General features: G+C 50.2%; 1 protein-coding gene across 1 annotated transcript; it reads right to left on the minus strand.

Moving 5' to 3' along the window:
* Positions 1–2,417: 2,417 nt before the first annotated feature.
* LOC120388850 lies at positions 2,418–23,367 on the minus strand. The gene is made up of 8 exons (XM_039510942.1): positions 23,322–23,367; positions 11,589–11,882; positions 10,480–10,524; positions 8,567–8,641; positions 7,458–7,482; positions 5,935–5,984; positions 5,173–5,204; positions 2,418–2,489 (listed from the first exon to the last, which is right to left on the minus strand). The coding sequence occupies exons 1-8, from the start codon at positions 23,365–23,367 to the stop codon at positions 2,418–2,420; spliced, it is 639 nt and encodes a 212-aa protein (XP_039366876.1).
* Between the last annotated feature and the right edge of the window lie 2,144 nt (positions 23,368–25,511).

A 25,511-nucleotide genomic window follows, 5' to 3' on the forward strand; every position in this document is an offset into this window, starting at 1 on the left:
TCCACTACCTCCCTAGGTAACCCATTCCAGTGCTTCACCACCCTACTAGTGAAAAAGTTTTTCCTAATATCCAACCTAAACCTCCCCCTCTGCAACTTGAGACCATTACTGCTTGTTCTGTCATCTTCTACCAATGAGAACAGTCTAGATCCATCCTCTTTGGAACCCCCTTTCAGGTAGTTGAAAGCAGCTATCAAATCCCCCCTCATTCTTCTCTTCTGCAGACTAAACAATCCCAGTTCCCTCAGCCTCTTCTCATAAGTCATGTGCTCCAGCCCCCTAATAATTTTTGTTGCCCTCCGCTGGACTCTCTCCAATTTATCCACATCCTTCTTGTAGTGTGGGGCCCAAAACTGGACACAGTACTCCAAATGAGACCTCACCAGTGCTGAGTAGAGGGGAATGATCACATCCCTTGATCTGCTGGAAATGCCCCTACTTATACAACCCAAAATGCCATTAGCCTTCTTGGCAACAAGGGCACACTGTTGACTCATATTCAGCTTTTCGTCCACCGTAACCCCTAGGTCCTTTGACTGTGCTGTGTGAAGAAATATTTCCATTTATTTGTTTTAAACTTGCAGCCTATTAATTTCATTTGCTGACCCCTACTTATTGTGTTATGAGAAGTAGTAAACAACACTTCCTTATCTATTTTCTCTACACCAGTCATGATTTTATAGTCCTCAATCATATCTCCCCCTAGCTGTCTCTTTTCCAAGCTGAAAAGTCCCAGTCTTATTAATCTCTCCTAATACGGAAACTGTTCCATACCCCTAATCATTTTTGTTGCCTTTTTTATGAACCTTTTCCAATTCCAATATATATTTTTTGAGATGAGGGGGACCACATCTGCACACAGTATTCACGATGTGCGTGTAATTTATGGATGGATTTATGCACATTGGAAAACTTAACCCCAAATATACAAATAAAATGAAGTATCAGAGAGGTAGCCATGTTAGTCTAGATCTGTAAAAAGCAACAAAGAGCCTAGAGGCACCTTATAGACTAACAGATGTATTGTAGCATAAGCTTTCATGGGTGAATACCCACTTCGTCAGGCGCAATTAAAATGAAGGGATCTAAATTAGCTGATAGAAAGAGGTCTTGGGGTCATTGCGGGTAATGCTGTGAAAACATCTGCTCAATGTACAGCTCGAGTCAAAAAAGCAAATAAAATGTTAGGGATAATTAGGAAAGAGAGAGATAATAAGACAGTTCTGGTTGCCCCATCTCAAAAAAAAAGATATATTAGAACTGGAAAACCTACAGAGAAGGGCAACAAAAATTATTAGAGATTTGGAGCAGCTTCCGTATGAGGAGAGATTATAATGACTGGGACTTTTCAGCTTGGAAAAGACACAGCTAAGAAGGGATATCATCACAGAATTATAGAACTGGAAGGGACTTCGAGCGGTCATCAAGTCCAGTCCCCTGCACTCATGGCAGGACCAGTATCATTTAGAAGTCTATAAAATCAGGATTGATGTGGAAAAAGTGAACAAGGAATTGTTATTTACTCCTTCACATAACACAAGAGGCAGGGGTCACCTGATGACATTAGTAGGCAGCAGGTTTAAAACAAACAAAGGGAAATATTTCTTCACACAACACACAGCCAACCTGTGGAACTCCTTGCGAGGGGATGCTGTGAAGGTGAAAACTATAAAAAGTTTAAAAAATTGTTCCTGGAGGATAGATCCAGCAATGGCTGATGGCCAGGGATGCAATCCCTTGCTCTGACTGCCAGAAGCTGGGAGTGGATAGCAGGGGATCGCTTGATAATTGCCTTGAAGGGTCCTGGCACTGGCTGCTGTCAGAAGACAGGACACTGGGCTAGACGGACCATTGGACTAACCAACTATGACCATTCTTATGTTCTAAACCTAAATGTAAATCCCAGACCTAGGGGAGCCTTGCAACCCTTATGCTAGTCAGGCTCCAGAGGTGCCTGGATCACACACACTACAGTAATGTAATAGGTTCATGCAGTAACTGCTTTCCAGGGAGCTAAATGCTCTCATGATGTTCTCTTGCAACATCACAGCCGCAGTGAGGAAACAAATACAGTTTTACAAAGCCATGGTTTGTGACAAATCCTTTTTGGTTGATATTTAAAATTCATAATGTTCCTACAAATCAACAAGGCATTTAACAGACAGGGTCACAGAAACTACAAATTTTCCCAATTTTATTCAGAAGAAACATTTTTTCCAAAAGGCAAACAGGCTGCATTCACACTGAGAATATTCCAACATCCTACAGCACTTTGGGGCACTGTGCATTGTCCATCTGTGGCCCCAGAGAAGGATCCACACTGCCTAGCTGCAAGGTCCCTACAGTTGCCTGTGATTTTGGGAGGTTCTGTGATGTGGCTGCACACTGACGAGTCCTTCACTTCAGCAAGTGGAGCATTAATGACATCTGTCCCGCTGCAGACCGATGGTCGCGTATGTCGGTGTCTCTTCTCTCTGGGGCCGTGGATGCTTTAAGATAAATCATGGTAATGTTATTTTTCTGCTAAACCAGCCTAAATCCAGAGAAATTAAGCCATAAAATGTCTGTCTGACAGCACTGCTATACGTACATCGGGGCACAGTGACAATGAGCATATAGACTGGGAAACACCAATGGTCCCACTTCCTACATAAACCCCACCCCACCGCCCCAGCCTTGGTCTGGCCTTTTCTGCCCTCCAGTTAGGACAACTGGGTTTTGCCCTGATACCTGCAAGCTGGGCAAAGGAGCCCTTCTCCCTCTCTCCATGCCAGCCCCATCGAGGCAGTGCCAGCCCCATCAAGGCAGTGCCAGGTTCTCCCTGTGATGGAGTGTTATTATCAGAAATCAGGATTCTTCTGTGCTGCAGGCAGTGTAGTTTTGTCCCATCCAGTTTGATATTTGAATCACTGATGTTATTAAGGGTGACATTTATAACAGTTCTATGCAATTTTTAGTATTCTGTTGTTATGCTGGAGATTGGGTGTCTCCAAACAAGTGTCTCTTTGATCTATGGGCAGTCGCAGAATCTTGTTGAAGCTGGTGCTGTGATGAGCACCTACCATTCAGGCTGAATATGGGAACCTTTTTTTTTAGTTCCAGCTGAAGCACTGTGCAACCAGAACCCAAAGACTAGACCCCGGGAAGACCAGGCATGGCAGATCCATGTGGTCCAGTGAGGTTCCTCGGGGTCTGATAAGAAATGCAGGAGTGGGGTGTGTAATAGAAGCAGCAGAAACACCTCAGACGCAACCAGAGAAAGCAACAAGAAAGCCAGACACAGCCGGTGGAGCACTTGGAGCAGGACCCTGAGAAAAAGCTGAGAGGGAGACAGAGCTTTTGGGCAGAGTGCTGGCTGGACAGAGGCTTGGAGCCAGGAGCACAGAAAGTACCTCCTGTTGTTTGGTTCCTGTCGTGCTCAGGGAAACAGCACTCCATTGAGTCTTTGTAAATAAATGGGGTTGCATCAACCAACATACCTGACTCTGTCATCACTTTCTCATCTCTACAGAACAATCCACAAGACTCCAAATATGAGCCAACTTCATAGGTCAAAAGGGAGACCAATAGGTATAATTTTGATAGGGTTCAACCAACTTCTGAATTCACATGACATGAGTCATAAATATCTCTGTAAATATCATCCTGTCCTAGAAGCATTTACTAAAAGCTCTAAGGGATAAAGCAATATTTGTTAGTATAAGAGCAGCCAGTGTAATAATAGGAAAATCACTGGAATGAGGTGCCATGTCTCTGAGATCATTTATGTGGTTTGCCCAAAGGTTTCAGAAGAAAATGTCCATGGCGATGAGATATGACAATGAAACTTTGATATCACCAAGTCTGGTTTGTAGAAGCTGAGGGTGTGTGTGGAAATCGGGCTGATAACAGGATGTTAACTTCAACCTTAACTCCAAGGAGACCAGCGATCCCTCCATAATAGCAGCACACAGCTCTTCCCTTTGTGACGCTGCTTTAAATGCTCAGTAAAATGTTACATATTAAACAAAATAATAAAATGACAGAACTTCAGTGACCCAAGTTCCTCCCGTGCATCATAAGAATAATAATAATAATTGGAGATATACCAATCTCCTAGAACTGGAAGGGACCTTGAAAGGTCATCTAGTCCAGCCCCTGCCTTCACTAGCAGGACCAATTTTTTCCCCAGATCCCTAAGTGGCCTCCTCAAGGATTGAACTCACAACCGTGGGTTTAGCAGGCCAATGCTCAAACCACTAAACCCAGATTATTGTTCATTGCCACTGTAAGTAGGTCTGAATGAGCTTTCCCCTCACAGCTAGTGATGAGCTGGGGAAGGGAAAAGGCTTCAGGATCACACTGTATTTACATGAACACACCCACTCTGCTGCGGTCTGAGCCCACAGAGCTGTGTTATCAAAGTAGCCAACTTTGACTGGCGGAGGGTTACAAATCACTTTAGCAGAGGTGATGAAATGTTGTTGTCCTGATTGTCTGAGTAAAGGGCAGCAGAACTGTGCTTAGCCTGCCCTGACTGAGGGGGTCACCCTCAACTCAACTGATCTTGCTAAGCAGGAGGTTTGGATGCCAGACCACAGTGAACAGCAAAAGGAGGTATAGACAGGTGTTCTTCTGTGGTAGGTAACCGGACTGTGCTTAAACATTCTAGGCATGGTTTGATATAACCCACCTGTGGGATTTGAATGTTTGGGGCCTGGGAGTTTTGAAACCTTGACCATCTCCGCCTTGGTTGCTTGTCCGAGTGCAGAGGCTTGTGGGGAAAAACTTCTCTGTAGTTGGATAGATTTTCAGGCCAACTAGGATTCTTCTCTATTGCTGTGGTGTGGAGTTTGGGAAGGATGTTTTCCTTTGGTCTGGATGCGTGTCTCTCTGTGGGGGGCAGGGCCTGACTGACCAGAATAACTGTAGATGTGGGAGGCAGCTACCTGCTCCTGGGTGGAGATCTGGGGCAGCAGCAGTGAGACCAGGGGAACAGACACAACCTGAATCCTGTATCAGAGAGGTAGCTGTGTTAGTCTGGTTCTGTAAAAAGCAGCAAAGAATCCTGAAATCCTGGGTCTCCTGAGTAAATCCATGTTCCAAGTGCACGGGTCACTGCTGAGCTGGAACAGGCAAATGAATCCCTCTTTTCTATCACTTCACTTTGTTGTTAATAAAACGGTGACTCACCTTGGTTCTTCCCACCCAATTCACCGAAGCATCTGGGGAGAGAATGACAGTTACACATGGTCACTTGGGTGTAAATTGACTCAACTGTAAACACAAATTAGAACCCCACCATTTTTTTTGAGAAAAACTAAAGAAAAATGTTCCACAGAAGAACCCCTATTTTCCAACCAGGTCAAGGATTAAGTGATTCACTGGGTTAATTTATAATTAAGTGAAACAGACACCGGCAAGTTGTGTGTGACTGTGTTTCTCAGGGGGCTAAATTTCCCTCTGGGATGTGACACTCCTCAGGGCTTCCAAAGACCTTGCACATTTAGGGTTCTTTTTTAAAACAAGAGTTTGCTCTATTTATACGTCCAACCTCACACACTCTGAGGTAAGAATACCCCCCGTACGTATCTCAGCTTTCAGCCTTGGGCCTCACAATACAGCAAATGGATGGGCACCAGTTTCCCACCAAGGCACAGTCTGTTGGGACTTATTGCTGTGTTGTCACATCCTAGTCCACATTTGAACAGGGCGGGAAGGGCTGGTCAGCACCGAGCAGATCCAGCTCCCAGTGAAGGCAACAGAACACCTTCCAGTGGGAGCTTTCCTCCTTCACTTTGGTCACAGGCAGTTTTTTGTTATAACTCTTGGCCAGACAGTCTGATCAGGGATCTGTCCATCCCCCACCGATTAACGCATTTACTCCCAGTGCCCGCATTTCTCCCTCATGTGCACATGACCCCGGTAACCCCAATACTCTCCAAAAGCTCTTACATTCAATATGATCTTCAGGAGTGTTGCTGGTGCCGTGCTGGGCTTGTTCCCTGTGGGGAGTAATAAGGACAGGGGGTATCAGGGATCCTCTATGCAGCCTCTCTCTCTCTCTCTCTCTCTCACACACACACACAAATACACACACACACACACACACACACACATCGGTGACACTGAGTCTGTTTTCAGAGAAGCAGCTGTGAGGAGATTTCTCCCCATGGCTGGTTCTCCTGCTAGGACCTTACAGCTCCATTCAGCTCACACTCAGTTTCTTTGCATATTTTTCACCCAAATAAAACTGGATTTTTGGCCCACGTCTGCTCACAATGTGTCAGTGCTGGAAATCTGAACATTCATCATCACGGCTCAACTGTAAAGTCTTTGCCCAGGGTGGAAATTCAACTTCATGTCCCCAGGCTCTTCACTTCTTGCCCTGTCTGCTCACCAGCTCCCACGTCCCGGGGGGCAGGGTGGGGTGTTTGGGGGCAGAGGCTGGTCATATGGCAGGAGGAGGGAGGGAGGGAATGTTGGGGAGAGGCAGCTGCTCAGAGACATACAGGTGGGAGGGGCGCAGGAGGCAGGCAGGGAACATATGCAGCTGAATGTCAAGGAGGGGCTCCCTGTACTGAGGCTCTGTGCTGTGTCCTTCCTGTCCCCTGCCCCCACTAGCATTAGTGGCAGAGTCGCTGTACTGGGAACCCAGGCTGGGCCAGACACGGGCAGAGCCTAGAAACTGCCTCTAGCCTCCCCACGTGCCTTTCCCTCTCTGTGTCCAGCTGGTCATCCCTATGGACTCCCTGGCTGCTCCCCGCATCATGCCCATCCAGGCCGGGGCCATATAGATTTCCTGGAGCCCCTCTCGGGGCAATGTGCAGCTGATGAATTGGCTCCGAGCTCTGGGGCCGTGAGGCCACTACGGGCCAGGGAGGGTTTAGAACAAGCGTTTGGGCCCCATGGCCCTCAAAATGGCGGCAGCAGGCTTTTCAGTCTGCAAAGTGGCAGAGGGAGAAAGGAGCAGGAGTTGGGGGGAGCCCTGAGTGGCAGGTTCTGGCTGCAGAGCAATGGGGAGCGATCCTTAGACACTGTGTGAGGGGTCCCTGAGGGGTCTCTGTGGGTTGGGTGGGGGGAAGAGGTCCATCAGAGCCCCCTGACAGTGAGATGGGCAGACAGGGAGCCAGAAACACTTAGCAGCTCCCCTGGCAATGGGGCAGCCTGGGGCTCAATGAGCTGGTCCCCTCGTCAGTGCTGCAGAGTGTTCAGAGCACCCCTGGCACAGGGAGTTGTTCACACGTATGGCATGCACTGAATCCCCATGGGTGTCCCTGATGCCCAGCTCTCCCCAGCAGGCAGGGGAGGGGGAATTGCTAAGGCTGCCTCACACACAGATCTGCACTGAAATCACAGTCGCTGTGAGGGAACCTGCTGTGGGTATTTCAGGTACGTGTGTGGACGCACCAAGTCTAAGGCAGAGAGAAGAGCTGCAGAAAGAAAATTCAGTGGAACAGGGAATAATCTTCTCCTACCTTTGATCCCTCAGTAGAGAAGCAACTGGAGGCAGAGAGACAATATGATCAGAGACGTGGACACATTTCCTCATGGGCAGACAGAGAGAGACAGAAACAGTGACACGACCTCACTTCCTTATTGTATTGATGCAGAGCCCCATTCCCACGGGCCAGCCCAGCTCTCTCCTCCACCAGCCCCACTGACTGCCCCTGGGAGCGGTGTGGCCAAGTCTCACAATTTTAGTGCCAGTTTCCCTGCATTTCATGTTCTATATAAAGCCCCAGGTCTGAGAGTCAGGGGGTTTCAGTGAGAAACTCAGCTTTCATTAAATAAATAAATAAATTTATAACCCTCATATTTAGGAGGAAAAGCCTGGAAATGTGACCCAAAGCCCCGCAAAGATCAAATCCCCCAGGAAAATACAAAGACCCCACAATGGTGACTTGTTGGAAATCCCATGACTTTTAAGCCAATCTCAAGATTGTTGGGGTGACTTGAGTGCTGTGAAAGCTTGGGGCTGGGGATGCCGTGTGAGGAAAGGTTGGCAGGAAAGAGCTGTGTCCAGAGCTCTATTTTCAGAGTTGTTATGCCCTGGTTCAGGAAAACACTTACACACGGGAGCAGGCGTAAGGGACCTTCCTGACTAGTGGATGTCTTCCTGAACTGCAGCCTTCGGTACCTGCAGGTCTATATTCCATCCAGACACACACCCCGGCTGAGTCCTAAATTGTGACCATCTATGGGGCTGGGACTGTCCCCTTCATTACAGATCTGTGCAGCAGCTAGAACAGTGGGGTCCTGATTCCTGACTGGGGCTCCAGGGCACTACAGTAACACACCTAATAAATAATGTACCGTGCCTAGCACAGTGGAGATCTGATCCCTGACTGGGGCTCCAGGGTGCTACTGCAATAGAAATAATTAATCACAAAGATAATCCCTTTCATCATTATCTCTTTGATCTTTCTCCCCAGCCAGCCTCCCAAAATCAAATGATAAATTTTACTGTCTTTAATCATCTCTATTCCCCCATCCCAGCACACTGGGTACAAGGGATCTGAGGGGTTGGCTCTGCCATGTTTGCCTGTACATCTGATAACGGGCTTGGCCTCACTGTCATACTCACCTTTCTTTCCCAGCAGATAAAGCACCACAGCCAGAACCAGGACAGCAGGGATTGTAATTCCCAACAGGACTAAACCTAGGAAAGAACCTCAATGTGAATGGCCTCTCCAAATAGCCAGTGGCAATTCCCCACTGGCTGGAGCTGGTAAGTGACTCCTAATGTCTTTATGAAGATATCTGGGGAGCTCACCTCCCAGTTATCTGCAGGGGGACATTATTAATTGTTCTTTGTCAGTAAAGTTTGTTTAAGCTTTTCACCAATTTTTTTGCCAATTTTTTTAAATTCAATTGAATTTTTTTTATTTTTTAATTTAATTTATTTATTTTAAGTGAAATAAAAAACTTTCCCTGAAACAGTTCATATGCAAGGACCTGGTTAGTCTTTCCATAAAAATAATTTTGAAGTGAAAGACAACATTTGGATTTGTTTTGAATTGACAGTTTTGTTTTGGTTTTGCACATCCAGAAATGGAAGGAAACTATCCATTTAAAACCAAACAGAGGAAAACTGTCCATATTTCTAACTGATAGTTTGTCTCATTTTTTTGTTCTAAAAACCCAAAATAAAGGAAACTGTCACGTCAAAATAAGAATGGAAAATGTTGCATTTCATGAATATTTTTTTCATCAAAACATTGTGAAATAGTTTTGTTCACAGTTTTTTGTAGAAATAAACCTGGATTTCCCCCCAGCTCTAAGGTGAAAGCCTCAAGACAGGACACATCCCTGTGGGAACTGCCCTGCTTCAGGGAAGCGTCACTATTTGGCACAGCACCCAGGTATGAAACTTAACCTCAAACAGCCATTTTAGTTCCAGCAATGGGACTGTAGCAGGTGGTTAAATTTAAGTAATACATAGTTGCTGTCCTGAATAGGGTTGGACTGGAGCACATGCTTGAGACCTGTCCTAAGTCAGGACCAGACATCTGTACAGCATGTAGAGATGTGAGCAGAGCTGGTCTATAAATACCCAGTGGAGCAGTTTTCTGCAGATAATGCTGATTCTTCAAAATAAAAACATTTCAAGAAGGTCACTTTGATGTTTCTGAATTTCTGTTCTATGAAAAAATCTGAAATTTTGACTTCTAATCCAGGATGAAAATAAAATGTAAAAAGTCAAGAATTTCTCACAGCACAGACATCTGTCTGCCCACCAGTTCTGGAGGCACAGTTAACATTAGTGTCGCTCTGGCAAGAGTCACTCAGTGGTGGTGTTACAAAAAAGTCTGACAGCATCTTATCCTTGCTGTGGGAGTGGCACACACATTTGCAGGCATACTGGATAGGTGTTGGTTTGCTGATGCAGGCACTTTGAGGGGTGATGGGGCAAATAGCCAGGTCTGGGCTCTGCTAAGGTCAGTTCCTGTAACATGATTGCTGCCTGGGAACCAGACAGTGCTGGGCTGAGTTTCGTGAAAGAAGGGTTTTCCCACTTGCTGTTTGTGACACCTCTGTTCCAGGACTGGAGCACAGAGTGTAAATAACTAATTACAGAGAGAGAAGGAACTTGTGAGCCCAAGTGTGTTGATGTGTCTGGTGCCTCCTGCCAGAACAACAACAAATACAGTGACGGCAGAGGGAGGAAATAATTTACTGACTGCCGGTTTAGCAGAGGGGGTCAGGGAACTCCAGATGAAACTTGCCCATCAGAAGTGTTTGGGATTCCCTCTTTGAAAGAGCAATTTTCCTGCCCTGCAAGGATGTTGCCCGGCTCAGCAATGCTGGTTAAAGCCTGAGAGTGCTGCACAGAGAATGCGCCACATTGGACGAGCCAGTCATCCTGTTGTGTTGTGGTGTGTTTCCTCTACATTCATCATCACAGCGATCACACTCAGACTGGGGGTTGCCCAGCCCAGGACCCACCTTTCCCTAAATACAGTCCCTAGAATAAAGAAACGCTCCAGAAGCATTTACCTTGTGGGGCTGAACCCCCGACACCGCTGCTGCTGGAGTCATCACCTAGGCAATAAATACACAAGAGATGAGAGCAGAGCATGGCCCCACTCCAGGTCCATACGCTGCCCTAGCACATCTACACTGTGGGCAATGACTGGCTGGTGGCCGTGCTGCTGAAAGGGACCAACTCTGCTCAGCACTGGTGAGGCCTCAGCTGTCGTACAGGGTCCAGTTCTGGGTGTGACACTTTAGGAAAGTTGTGGACAAATTGGAGAGTCCAGAGAAGAGCAACAAAAATGACCAAAGGTTTTTAGAGAACCTGGCCTAGGAGGGAAGGTTAAAAGCACTGGGCATGTTTAGTCTTGAGAAAAGAAGCCTGAGAGGGAACCTGATAACAGTCTCCAGATGTGTTCAGGGGCCAGGGCTGTTATAAAGAGGATGGTGATCAATAGTTCTCAGTTCCACTGAAGGTAGGACAAGAAGTAATGGGCTTAATCTGCAGGAAGGGAGATCTAGGTTAGATATTAGGGAAAACTTTCTAACAATAAGGGAACAGGCTTCCATGGTAGGTTCTGGAATCCCCATTGTCGGAGGTTATTAAGAACAGGTTGGACAAACCTCCTGCCAGGGGTGATCTAGGTTTACTTGGTCCTGCCTCAGTGCTGCAGGCTGGACTTGATGACATCATGAGGTCCCTTCCAGCCCAACATTTCTAGGATGTTCCCATCTCCCAGCTGCCAGGGCTGAGCCATCTGAGCTGAGATGGGTGAAGCATGGGGAAAAGGTTGGGGGCGGGGAAGCTGTTCCTTGTGACAAACTTTAAACAAAGATCTTTTATTAGAAATTTTTGATTTCAGGTTTTGAAAATGGATGAATTTCAGCATTTGGATTTTCAGGGGGTTTTCATGTAATTGCTCTCACTGTGCTATTCACTGCTCTTTCCTGTGATGCTGAGTTGCTGGGCAGGGCTGATATCTCTCTCTCTCTCTCTCTCTCTCTCTCTCTCTCTCTCTCTCTCTCTCTCTCTCTCACACACACACACACACACACACACACACACACACACACACACACACACACACACACACACACACACACACACACACACACACACTCCTACCTCTTACCAGTGACACTGAGGTGCTGGGAAGGGCTGAGCAGGGATCTGGTCACCTGGTTGTCACTGTCTTTGATTTCGTATCCGCAGGAGTAATTCCCTGAGCTGTCCCTGGACACTGCATAGTGATAGTTGTAGACGGCCTTCTTCTCCAGACCCTTCTGGGATGAAACCTCCTCCCCGTCCTTACAGAAGATGATGCGGGTGGCTGGGACCTTGAAGAACACGGAGCACAGGAGCTGCACGGAGTCCCCTGGCTGGGCAGACGTCCGGCTCAAGGAGAGGGTGGGACCCCGGAGAGCGCCTGGGAAGGGGAATGGGTCAGAGCTGTCAGTGGTGCCTAGCGCTGTCGATGGGGCAAGAGGTAAATGGTGGGTGGGTCTGTGCCATGTCTCAGATGGAGGCTCTGATTCCAGCCCAGCTGGGCCGATGGGGGGACGAGGTCTCTCTGGTGACCGGAAGCTTTATCAAGTGGGTTAATTTGGGTTGTGTAAGAGCCCAAGGGCTTGGCTGGGCTGAGTTCCCATAGTATGGCGCTGCGCACATTCCTAGAACAAGGGGCCCTGGTGCTGGCATCCCGCTGACTCAGCTGGGGCAGTATGGCCAGGAGTGAGGTGAGGGGCTGGGAGCCAGTGCCCTGGGAAAGTAAATCCCTTGGGGTCAATGCTGTGGCATTTGCTTCCCAGGGCCAGTGCCCTGGAGGTGGGATGGGTTGTGGATGTGACTCTCTCACCCACGTGTCACACCAGGCCTGGGTCATAGCAGAGCTGACAGGCAGCGAGGCAGGGAGGGGGGTCAGCAGACCTCACCCTGCTCAGATCCTGCACATCCCCACCCACCTTCCTGTGCCATTGCCACTGGTACCACACTGAGCAGGGAACAGCCTAAGGGGTGGTGGCTGGATGCCCTGGAGAGGAGGGGTAAAGGCCCTGGGTAGGTTGGGACAGACAGACAGACGGACTCACCAGGCGCTGAGCAGATCTCCTGGCTGCTGGGACTCAGCGCTGGGAACAGAAAGGTGACGTGTGTTCGGTGACCGGCTAGACTTTCCCCTGTTGTGAGACGCCCTGAATGTTTGGTGGAATCTCTGCGCCTCCCATGAGCACAAGTCCTGGTTTCTGCCCCACCCATCCCACCAGATGCACCCCCACCTGCTCCCTGAGATTGTGCCATGAACTGTGCAGAGTCCAGGCCCCGGGTCCCTTCCTGAAACACAGCTCTGGGGTTGGATCCAAGCTGTGTGACTTGGGCCCGGCTCAGTAACGAGTCTGACCCCGAGCCCCAGATCCAGAACCCCTGAATTCTGGGGGGATCCGGAACCGGAGCCCAGAGTGGATCCCAGCTCAGTGTTTCTGGCCCCTCGGTAACAGGGAGCCCTGGGGCTGGACCCCGATAATCCCCCACCCTCCAATGACAACAGCCCTCCCTGCTCTCTCTGCCTCCAGGCTGAGCTGACAACCCATGAGCATCCTCCTCCGAGACCAGCCCGTCCCGACTCCATGTGCCTGGCATGGGGAACTGGTCCCAGCGACATGTCAGGTGTTTGAATACAGCCAAATGCCAGGTCACAGCTCCCAGCAATGGACGCCAGCCAGACCTGCAGCCTGGGGCCTGGGCCAGGACAGCAGTGACCAGGGGAAGGATTTAGGGCCCCAGGGGACAAGTAACTCAACAAAAGCTCCCAGGGAACCATGGGGGCAGCAGGGCTGATGCGCCCCTGGGCTGTGTAAGGAGGGGAGCAGGGAGCAGGAGCAGGGAGGGGATTTCCTTCAGCCTGCAGCCTTGGTGAGTCCGATCCTGGATCCTGCACCTGGTTCTGGGGCCTCAGTTTAAAAGGCTATTGGAAAAGTCCAGCGGGTGCAGGGCAGAGCCAGAAAAATGCTGCGAGGGCTGGAGAAGAGGCCTCGCAGGAGAGGCCGGGGGAGCTCCATGTGTGGAGCTGGTCAGACAGCTGGGCTGGTCACGGTGTCCAAGCTCCTTCCTGGGGAGAAACCCCAGATGCTGACGGGCTCCTCAGTGCAGCAGAGACAGGCAGAACCAGACTTGAGGTCTGGACGCAGAATCTGGGCAAACTACAGTGAGTAAGGAGGCAGCGTTTTCTCCCCACGCTGGGGATTAACCCCCGGCACCAGCTCCCCAGGGAAGTGGGGGAGTCACAGCCAGGCCGGAGGCCTTTCTGGTAGATGCTTTAGTCAAACACAAGTGACCGGGCTCAGTGCAGGGGAGCTGGGGAAAGTTCTCTGCTCTGGGCTATCGGGGGTCAGACTGGATGGGTGAATGTTCCCTCCTGGCCTTAAACTCTGTGAAGCTGTGACTGTAACCCCAGCCTGGGCTGACTGCTAGTCCCGGCCCATCCCCAGCACTGAGCGCTGGGCCTGTGCTGGTTTGGGACAGTCCCACTCCCTCAAACATCACAACAGCACAAACCTTTCTGTCACTGAAGGGGATTTGCCGACAGTCAGGGCCAGGGGCTGCTCTCAGTTCTGTTTCCTCCCAACCTGCTGTGAATTAGCACAGGGGTCCCAGATACTCACCGGGCAGCAAGAGGCACAGAGACAGGAGCATCCGGACAGTCGGGGAACTGGATCAGGGTGGTAACGGCCCAGTGACTTCTGCTCTTGACGGGGTCAGGAGGGGACTATCCGTAGTGACTCCTGCCCCCTCTGCTCCTTACATCGAGGGGAGAGCACAACCTCACCCCCCCCCCCCACTCAGGCTCCAAGCTGCCCCGTCAGGGCTCAGGGCAGAAGGCTCCTCTCCCTGTTCAGAGTCTACGCCAGCCCCTCAGGGCTGAGCTGTGAACCCAGACGCTGTCGCTGCTCTGAGTCCCCGTCAGGGCCGTATGGCTGAGGCAGCAGGGACGTTCCAGCCCCTCTGTGCTCTGCCCTGTCCTGTCCTCACATCTGAGCATTACCGCTCCCTATTTCCTGTCCCATACACCACCCCCACACTCCGGCCACAGCGTCTTTATTTAAGGCTGAAAGCATGAGAATCAAAGGCATGTCAAATACATCAGTAAAAACCCTCCCCTAATTTAGTAACAGAGGGGAGCAAAGGCCTGGCCTGGCTGAAGGGTTTAACAATAATCATTCCTCGCTCATCCAGAGATGTGAAAGTGCTTTATTTAGGAGTGATACAGATGGGGAAACTGAGGCACAGGACGGTAGGGACGTCACTGGCCCAAGGTCCCCCAGGAGGGCAGGGACAGGAAGAGGCGTCAGATTTCTTGAGTCCCAGGCCAGTGCTCTGACCACTAGGCCATGCTGCCTCCCTTTGCACAAGGAGCCAGCCTGACAAAGGTATTTAGGCAACTAGTGCTGCTGTCAGGGGTCTAGTGGGATTCACTAGTGCTCCTAGGCAGGCCAGGCGCCTGACTCCTGTTGGCAGCCAATGGGAGTTAGGCACGTCACTCCCTGGCACTCTGTCAGTCGCACGAGGGGCCTGTCTGCATCGCTGGGCTCCTGAATGTGGCCCCAGGTGATGAAGGACCTGGAGCAGGGGAGAAAGGGCAGCTCTTTCTCCGTGCAGAGCGGGACCAGGCAGCCCACAACTATCTGCCCTTGTGGGTGCACAGGCACTGAGAGTCACTCCCTGGAAAGGCGGTTGTGACTGTGTGTCCACTGAGGAGCTCTCAGCCATCACATCTTGGGTCCATATGCTGCTGACCCCATCCAGTCCCCAGGCATTAGGGGAGTTGGGCCCCATCCCCCTCTGCCGCTGCCTCACAGTGGCACTGTCACTTGGGGCACACAATCCCCCTGTACAGCCCCCTTTGGCGATGGGCTCTGAGCTGTAGGGCTGACAATGCTACGTCAGAGCTGAGCCCACAGCCCAGGGCTCCCGTGACTTGGGGCTATTCACTAAAAGCTCCCACCTCCCACAAACCCTCCCCATCGCGTCCCTCCCCCCTCTAACGCTGGGAACAGGCTGAGCCTTGGGAGCCTGGTCCCAGCTGACGCCAGTGTAACAAGGCAGCCTCTGGCAGGACACTACTGAGAGTATCAGCTCAGGACAATTTGCGTAGAGCAGGGCAGTCACAGCTCAAGGCTGGGCTTCCTTCACTACGGAGGCAAACCAAACCAGCCAAAGAGAGAGGACTTTGGTTTTACCCCACTGGCTAACCAGAAATCATACATGCAATTTCCTTAGGCAGTTTTCCAGTATCACCACCAGCACCACTCCTTATGGGGATGAATGGTTATGAAAACCAATACCCCAGTAAAAGAAAAAAAAAGATTCTCCCAATCCCAAAGGACCAAGCCGCAGACCCAGCTCAATATACCATTTAGATCTTACCCACAAATCACGTTGTTGTTAACGCTTTAGAATCTAAAATCTAAAGGTTTATTCATAAAAAAGAAAGAAATATAGATGAGAGCTAGAATTGCTTAAATAGAACCAATTACATACACCAGTGGCAAAGTTCTTGGTTCAGGCTTGTAGCAGTGATGGAATTAACTGCAGGTTCAAATCAAGTCTCTAGAGTACATCCACAGCATGGATGGGTCATTCAGTCCTTTGTTCAGAGCTTCAGTATAGCAAAGTTCCTCCAGAGGTAAGAAGCAGGATTGAAGACAAAATAGAGGTGTTTCCAGGGCCTTTTATATCCTCTACCATGTGGAAGGCCATCCCTTTGTTCTTACTGTGGAAAATCACGGCAGCAAGATGGAGTTTGGAGTCACATGGGCAAATTGCATGTCCATGCATGACCCAGTTCTTTATGGGGAGAGCAGCCATTGCTCATATGCTACCTTGAATGTTTCCAGGAAAACTTCTCATGTGGATTGGAGTCTCCCAAGATCCATTGTCAGGTAAGTGTTTCTTGACTGGGCACTTAATCTGAAGAGTCCCTTCTCAATAAACTGGCCAAATGCTTCACTGGTTCTACTTAGAATCAAACACATTGAGATACAAGTACATAGCCAATAATTATAACTTCAAATGCAAAAATGATACATGCATACAGAGAGCATAATCATAACCAGCAAATCATAACCTTTTCATAGACACCTCACTCGACAACCTTTGTACAATATTTGCTGCAAATATCTAACAGTGGTTGCAACAATGCTCTATATGGTTACAGTTCATGTTAATGATGTCATAGCCAGCCAAGTCTCAGTGAGAAACAAGCCCCAATTCCTAACCGGGAGTGTGATTAACCCCGGGACAAACCACCCATGGCAGTGGGGATTCTCTATCCCCTGACGGTGTCAGAGCCAGGCTGGAGGCCTTCCTGGGAGAGGCTTTGGTCCCACATGAGCTATTGGCTCAATGCAGGGGGCTGGGGGCGTCTCTGGGCTGTCCAGGTCAGACTGGCTGAGCTAACGTCCCTTCTGGCCCTGGAAGCCAACGCACAGGGGCTCCTTGTGTCCCAGTGTCAGGGTCAGCTCCAGGCCCCAGCATGCCATGCGCGTGCTTGGGACGGCATGCCGCAGGGGGCGTCTGCCGGTCGCCGGGAGGGCGGCAGGCGGCTCCGGTGGACCTCCTGCAGGCATGCCTGCGGATGCTCCACTGGAGCCGCGGGACCAGTGGACCCTCCGCAGGCACGTCTGCAGGAGGTCCACCAGAGCCACGGGACTGGCGACCGCCAGAGCGCCCCCCGCGGCGTGCTGCCGTGCTTGGGGAGGCAAAATTGCTAGAGCCGTCCCTGCCCAGTGTGGGAAAAGCCTGGCTGAGATGGGCCTGAAACACAGAGCAAGTGTCAGAGACACAGGGTGGGAAACAGGCTGCAGGGGGTTTCATTGTTCTCACTCAGGGCTTGGCTACACTTACAAATTTGCAGCGCTGCAGCAGGGTGTGAAAACACACCCTCTCCAGCGCTGCAAATTGCGGCGCTGCAAAGCGCTAGTGTGGTCAAAGCCCCAGCGCTGGGAGCGCGGCTCCCAGCGCTGTCCGTTATTCCCCACAGGGAGGTGGAGTACGGACAGCGCTGGGAGAACTCTCTCCCAGCGCTGGCGCTTTGACTAGACTTAGCGCTTCAAAGCGCTGCCGCGGCAGCGCTTTGAAGTGTAAGTGTAGCCAAAGCCAGAAGAGTGTCCCACAGGCCTCCTGGGCCTGGACCCTGGGCTGATTCCTGCCTGCCTCCCCCGAACCATCCCCTCAGGCAGCCAGGACAGAATTAGACCCGTCTCATCCCCTGCTGGGGATATTGATGGAGCCAGATACGGCGGGACTAGAAAGCAACTGGCTGCTTCTCAGAACAGGGAAGGGAGAGGAGAGAAAGTGGAAGAAGCAGCAGCTGCTGGTCAGCAAGTCTCTGCAAACACATTCCAGCTGCTACATGTAGCCGCTCAGTGAGGGAGCCACAGGTCGAGCCTATAGGGCCCTGAGCATCTGCAGAGTCTCCTGTGCAGACACCTCTTCCCCCACCCAGCAGTGAGCTCACCCCAGCCTGACCACGAGCTAGCAGCCCAGCGAGGTGGAAGTGTGAAGTAGATTGAAGAACCTTTCACACTGTGATATTTCTGGCCCAGCCGGTGTCTCTGTGGTTTGTTCTCTCCATCTCTGACGTTCTCCAGAGGAGCCTGGTGCTGAGGCCCAAGAGCTGGGGGTCTGAGCAGTGACAGAGCCACCCGCACAGAGCGCAGGAGAGTGAGTGAGTCCTCCTGGGTGTCGCCTGTTGTAATAGCTCATGAAAAGGATAAAACCATGATAGGTTTGTGGACTTTAGGAAGCAAACCCATCCCCCAACCAGATCCATGACACTCCCCCGGGACTGGGGAGCTACTGGATCTTTTGGGGGAGTTCAAAATTCCTAAGCGCTCTAGACTTGACAAATGTTGTCAGATGCTGATGTTCAAGAATAATCAATTTTTGTAGTGAAACCTGCCAGCTCTGCAGGATCGGGGTCTGTAAAGCACCAGCCCCCCTCAGGCCATGAGGAACTAATCCCAAATAGGCTCACTGTGCTTATCCCTGCACCAGTGCCCTGGGGGAATCTACCTTTAATCTTACAGGAGACTCCTGTAATCTCTTAGAGGTTAATGAGCACTGGCCTGACCACTGTGAGAGCTTTTCCTCTCCGGTTGGGAGGATGCTATGATCCCCAATAACACCTGAGAGGAGCCTAACACTGCTGTTCTGGGGGCAGATACAGATCCAGGGAGGTGTACATGGACCCGGCAGAACACTTGTTCTCCAGGCTGTGTGCTGGCCAGATCCCAGATCAGTGGATACAGAGATCCCAGAGCTCCTGCTGGCTGAGTCTCAGAGACATGTGAGGTCCTGCAGAGCCTCATTGCATGGGTCAGATGCTGCAGTCCCATCCCATCTCCTCCTCACAAAGGCCATCTGGAGACATGGAGTCACCCCAGAGGTGGTCAGCAGGGCCTGGAAGCTATGGGGGGCCTGTCATGCAAAGGGAAACCAGTCCCATCAGCATCACTCCTGTTGCTGCCTTCAGCCCCGAAAATGGGAACAAGGGGCAAGGGGGAAGAAAACCCTGAAATTTCCAGACATTTTTATTTTTGAAACCCAAATCGGCACCAACCATTGTTCTGGGCTGGAATCGCTTGTCAAAATGTCAAAAATATGTTCTTCAAAGTAAAGGAAAAACCCCAAAGATTCCCCACCCCTCCCCGATTTCTGACAACTCCCCACTTCCCAGCAGAGACATTTCTGGGGCAAAGCCTTTGGGGCAGCTCTACCCATTGTAGCCCAGTGGGCTAGCTTCCTTGTATTATATCCACTGCTTTGCATTATATCCAGCAGTAATGCAAAAAACCTACAGGCCTGCATCCTGCAAGACATTAGCATCAGCAAGTTAGCATGAGGCTTGAGGCCTTTGGAGTTTGCACAAACAGCCCAATAGAAAACCTCAAGTATTCGGGGATCTGAAAATGGAGTTTAAGGGGAAGTTCTGACCACAGGTACATGAGTCAACCACAGAAGTGTCCTGGCAATGAACTGACGTACATAACAGGTACATGAGATACAGCTAAGGCTGGCCTGCCTGCTTGCTAGATATCTTTTCTTACAAGTTTCTGATTTTCTTATGGGTTTGATTATTTATTTTATTATAATAGGTTTATATTATAGTTTGGCTATAACACAAGGAACCTACAGGCCACATTCTGCATGTCACCCTTCTGCCAGGCGGACCCAGCAGCAGCCAGGGCTGGGTTCAATACCTAGAGGTTCCTTTCTATCCATCCAACAGAACCGGTAGGAGCCCCCAGTCAGTAACCTGGGAAATGTATGTACCACCCCTGGGCACCTCTGAGGAGCAATACTTCCCCACTCACAAGCACAGAGTCTGAATGTAGAAAAGAAAAATTTAATTAAAGGAGGGAAGTAACTTAGCATTAATTTGGGAAAACAACACAAACAGGGTTCATAAACATAAACCACAAGTAATAGTCCCACCCGAAGTAGGTTGGGCAATGTCCTTTCCCCCCCCAGGTTCTTAAGTCCAGCAACCCAAAAGTCCCCTTCCCACGCCCAGCCCTTCTCTGCACCCCACTCACAGTAGTCCTGAGTTAGTGCAGACCCAGAGTTCAGAGGTGCATCCCCAGAGTTCACCTCCCTTCCTGGATGGTAAGAGATAAAGAGGCACCTTACTCTTTCCACTGGCCCCTTGCTGGCCACCTGCTCACCCGTCACCACCTCCAGCCTGCTGGCCACTCATTATGCCCCTCTGCCGCCACCCTGCTGGTCATCAGTCACCATCCACCTCTCTGCTGTGCCCATTGCACATCAGTCTCTTAGTAATTTTCAGCACTTCTGTAGGCTGGACAGAAACACTGCCCCAACTCCGGAGATTTCAGCTCCCAGTGATTTTAACTCTTATCAGGTAGGGCAGAAACACAGCTCTACTGCATTTAAATTAAGAAAGTTTAGCTCTATTCTTTGAACAATGGAGGAAACAGGTCAAATCAGTCCAGGCAGTGCCCTCCTCTTGACCAGAATACCTGCCCCCACTCTTCTTACTCTCACAGGGCTCGGACAGTTGAGTCCATGCTTAGCAAGCTCCTTTCTGCTAAATGTGAGCCCTTTCCTCTGGAACAGATTAAGCACAGTCCTGCTTTTCTGTATTCCCACAATAATTCAAACATTGGCAATCGTATTTCACTATCTTTGCATTTAGTACTAACATAGCTGGTGTTGGGCCACAAATTAAGTTGATTACAATGAGCAAATTGTTCCACCTGCTGAATATCTAGCAAATCTAAGCAAAGCAGGAGCAAACTATTTACACAGAAGCAGCAAAGAATCCGGTGGCACCTTATAGACTAACAGACGTTTTGCAGCATGAGCTTTCGTGGGTGAATACCCACTTCTTCGGATGCAAGCAGTGGAAATTTCCAGGGACAGGTGTGTATATATAAGCAAGCAAGAAGCAAGCTAGAGATAACGAGGTTAGATCAATCAGGGAGGATGAGGCCCTGTTCCAGCAGCTGAGGTGTGAAAACCAAGGGAGGAGAAACTGGTTCTGTAGTTGGCAAGCCATTCACAGTCTTTGTTTAGTCCTAAACTGATGGTGTTAAATTTGCAGATGAACTGGAGCTCAGCAGTTTCTCTTTGAAGTCTGGTCCTAAAGTTTTTTTGCTGTAGGATGGCCACCTTAAAATCTGCTATTGTGTGGCCCGGGAGGTTGAAGTGTTCTCCTACAGGTTTTTGTATATTGCCATTCCTAATGTCTGATTTGTGTCCATTTATCCTTTTCCTTAGAGACTGTCCAGTTTGGCCAATGTACATAGCAGAGGGGCATTGCTGGCATATGATGGCATATATTACATTGGTGGACGTGCAGGTGAATGAACCGGTGATGGTGTGGCTGATCTGGTTAGGTCCTGTGATGGTGTTGCTGGTGTAGATATGTGGGAAGAGTTGGCATCGAGGTTTGTTGCATGGGTTGGTTCCTGAGCTAGAGTTACTATGGTGCGGTGTGCAGTTGTTGGTGAGAATATGCTTCAGGTTGGCAGGTTGTCTGTGGGCGAGGACTGGCCTGCCACCCAAGGCCTGTGAAAGTATTTACACAGACACACCCAGTGTCTCTCCCTCCTTCCAGCTAGCCATCAGGGAAGAATTCATTCAGACCCTGCTTACATGTATGTTGAGCTAAGGCAAAGTTTGCAAACATGTTTTCACCTAGATAGATGGTGATGAGCTAAAGCATAAGGTCCATGTATGGCTACAGCCTTTAAGATAGAGGATGTGTTAAAGCAGTTTGGCACAGGGGGCTTCCTAAGGTCATATCCTTTTAAACTGAACAGGTACCTCACAACTTGGAACGTCTAAAGAACCAGTTAGGACAGAAATAACAAATGTGATACCTAATCACAAGAGGCCTTGGTAACAAATTGATGGTACATAATAAGTTGAGATCATTGATATATGAACCTGTAGAAAAAAGACACTCCAACATTAGTAAGATGAAGAAATACAAGTAAGGAAAATGGGGAAAATCCCCCACTGAATATGCATTGAACATAACAGTGTCAGAGTGACCTATTATAAAAGTGGATCCCAGCTAGGGGCGGTAGGAGAGAGCGATGTAGCCCTTGGGAGGTGCCAGAAGGATGGCCACTGGTGATGATGAGGAAGGTGATGGTGTGGAGGAAGATGAGGGTGTTCTGCAAGACATGGTGTGAGTATATGGATGTGCAGATGTACATTCTGTAGTATCTCTACATACCTTACGGAGTTGGGGTGTTAGTGACTGTGCTAAATGTTTTAATAAACTATATTTGTAAATATAAAAGAGTTCCTATAGTGTGAGTGTTGAGTTGCTAAAGGGAGTGGCTGGGCCATGTATGGGTGACTTTGGATAGAGGCCACATATTGAAGATGGCCCTGGAGGGAGCCCTCCTTGGAGGGTGGATCCGTCCCGGAAGGGGATGGAGGGAGATGGAGGTACAGCAGAAATGGGGTTTGGAGGCTTCCTGGGGCTCCAGAATGGCCCTGCCACCTCCTCTCAAATGCACCTAGCTTGTACTGGTGTCACTGTGCCCTGCTGGTGGCACTGGGAGTGGCTGGGGTTTCGGCTGAAGTCCCTAGTTGCTCAGAACAGCCCAGCTCAGATGATCCCTGATGGGCTGGGAGTGGCCAGAGCAGAGTGTGCCAGGCTGGACAGACAAACAGACGAAGCATATTTCCTGTGCCAGGCGGTGTGTGTTTCACGCTGTAACACCCCTCTGGGCTCCACCTTGACCAGCTACAGGGAGGTAAAATGCCCACAGCTCCAAAGCCACTTTGTCATTGTGGGCCTGGGGACGGGGGCTGTGCTGGACTGTTCTGCCATCTGCAACCTGGATCTAGGGTGATGGGAACTGGGGAGAGAAACCAAAATAACCCTATTAGCTGGGTCAGTCGAGGACCCCATGATCCCACAGGAGATTCCAGCCAGCACAGCTGGAGTGAAGGACAGAGTATTAAGGGTTGGGGTGACTAGTGGGACTGGCCCTGCTAGCCTGGATCCAGCTGTGGGTTCTGGGGAGCTCCAGGGCTGTGGCTGGGCCTGGCCCCTGAGCTGGTGGGAGGTGGAGCAGAGGATTGGGCTCCTTGCTCCTTTCACTGCCCCCAGCACAAGATCTGTCCCTGAGAGGCATTAGGGTTCTGGGTGGCCATGGAAGGTGTCCAGGGGTGAAGACTCTGCAGGCTGTGGAGGGAGGGATGAGTGGGGCTGTTGGGGAGCTGATGGGGTAGGGATGGATCAGCACTGAAGGGCCAGTGGGAGATGGGGGGCGTCAGGACTAACTGAGTGGGGATTGCGAGGGAGCTGCCCAGGGGTGAGACTTACAGCTCAGGGCATCGTCTTCAGGACCATTCACAACATCCAGCACCATGGCTTTGCAGCCATTGCACACCCTGCCCTACCTGCCCCATGGAAATCCCACACCTCTGGCAGCTCAGCTACGTAACATGATACCACCAACCCCAGCACGGTGTGGGCTCAGTCCCACTCATCCATGTAGCTCTGAGCCCTCCTGAAACCTGCAAGGGAAGAGGAACAAACATGGTCAGGGGCTGGACCAATGCAGGGAACTCGCACCACAGAAGCTGTTGTTCAGGGAGAGGGGTCATTGGCAAATAGGAACCGAGCAATGTGAAATGTGACATAAAAACACATTCTCTTACCTCGCTCTGTGAGCGCCATGCCTGAAGTGGAAAGATACAGAGTTATTCCCTGTCATTTAGGCAGATGGCTCATTTCTGGGGGCTGCTCTGTGATCATGTGATCATATTACATGAAGTTCATGGAGAACTGTCCGGGCTGTGTGAAGTGAGAGACGGGCCCTTTCACCCAGAGACCAGAGATCTCTGCTAATAGCAACAACCGTCTCTCAAGGATGCCTTTATATTGTCTCAGTATCAGGGACTGCAGCAAATGTTGCTTTCAGAGACACTGCTATAAATTCACAATAATTCTGCAAGTTTCACTGGAGCGAATCTGTATTTACACCAGTGTCACCCAGAGCAGAATCCAGGCCTGCAGGTAGCTGGCTGTGGTGGACCCCAGCAGATTGGGGGAATCTGAAGGGACACTGGCAGGATAAAAATCAGATTGGGATTTGCAAAGAATCTAACCATGATGGAAAACGTGACTGGATCTATACAGCTCTGAGATTCTCAACCCTTCTATCTAAGGAGAATTACTAACAGTCCTTTGGAGCATCAAAGCTACACACTCCAGGTATAACTAGGGGATGGATGGGCCGATGATTGGAGCTCTGATCTGGCCTTGGCAACAAAGCATGGAAATGTGAGCCTGAGTAAAGTCTCTGCTCATCTCTATGTTCATGTAACAGTCCCAGAAGAGCCTGCACTCCAGCAGCCATCTATAGAAAGTTGTTGTCTCCCTTCTCCTATATCAGAACAATGTGATCGGCATTGGATTGTCACAGGCCAGGTGACACCTGTCAGTCTACCCAGACATGAGAGCAGGTAACCCTGTGTCTGCTGCAGAGAGCTCACAGTGCTGCCGTGATACCGGGGTAACTTTAATGTGACTCAGATTTTGGCCCAAATTGTTCACTCACCCTGGTCCTCCAATGTTGGTGCTTCTGGATCTCTGCCCAGGGGCTCCAAAGGGAGGTGGATGAACTTACCGAGCCTCTCACACAGCTCCTGGCAGTCTGGGGAGAGGAGAAAAGAAGACCATCATGGGTTCTGTACAAGTCATTCAATGTGGGACTGTTCCAGACTGGGTGCATTTACACAGCAGCTGGGAGTGAGCATCCCTGTTTGGGCAGCAGACGTGTTAGATCTGCTCGGGTTAGTGCGCTAAAAGTAGCAGGGTAGTAGGGGGTAGCACATGCAGCAGCTTGTGCTAGCCAATGCAGGATGAACCCGCTCCGACCCCCGGTAGACAGGAGGCTACCCTGAGCCGCTGCCCCTGCAATTCCAGCCACACTGCTATCGTTAGTGCACTAGCTCAAGCAGAGCTAGCGGGAGTTGGTCTGGCTACCCGTGCTAGGCAGCTTGCTCCCAGCTGCTGTGTAGACGTACCCAATGGGCCAAGGGTCTCAGAACTGACAGCACATGTCAGACAAAACTGTTGTTAATGGACAACAGACAAGGTCCCTGATCAGCCCCTAAACAGAGCCCACAAATTGCCCCTGGGGGCAGCACCCCAAGTGATGATACTGCAGGGAATGAGGGAAGGGAGCGTCACATCAGAACCTGTATCACGTAGAGAGACCTGCCTAGCTACAGCCTGTCGCCTGGCCTCAGACCTCCTGTTTCTGTGCTGTGCAATCCCTTTGTGGTGCTGATCTGCAAAAGTGTGTAACTCTCGGGTCAGTGGTTGGCTGGGTTAGCTGGGAAGGGTCCGTGAGGCTGTGTGGCCCTAGATTTACTGTTCACCCCTAGAGACATGAGGTAAGAGCCTGTCCTGGCTTCTAGTGGAACAATGTGGGAGGTGGAGCCCATCAGAGTGAACCTCACAGATCCCATACAGAGCATCGGAGGGTTTGGAGATTCTGTTCAG

This window comes from Mauremys reevesii, linkage group 22 (assembly GCF_016161935.1).
Source record: "Mauremys reevesii isolate NIE-2019 linkage group 22, ASM1616193v1, whole genome shotgun sequence".
In the NCBI taxonomy this organism is placed as follows: Eukaryota; Metazoa; Chordata; order Testudines; family Geoemydidae; genus Mauremys; species Mauremys reevesii.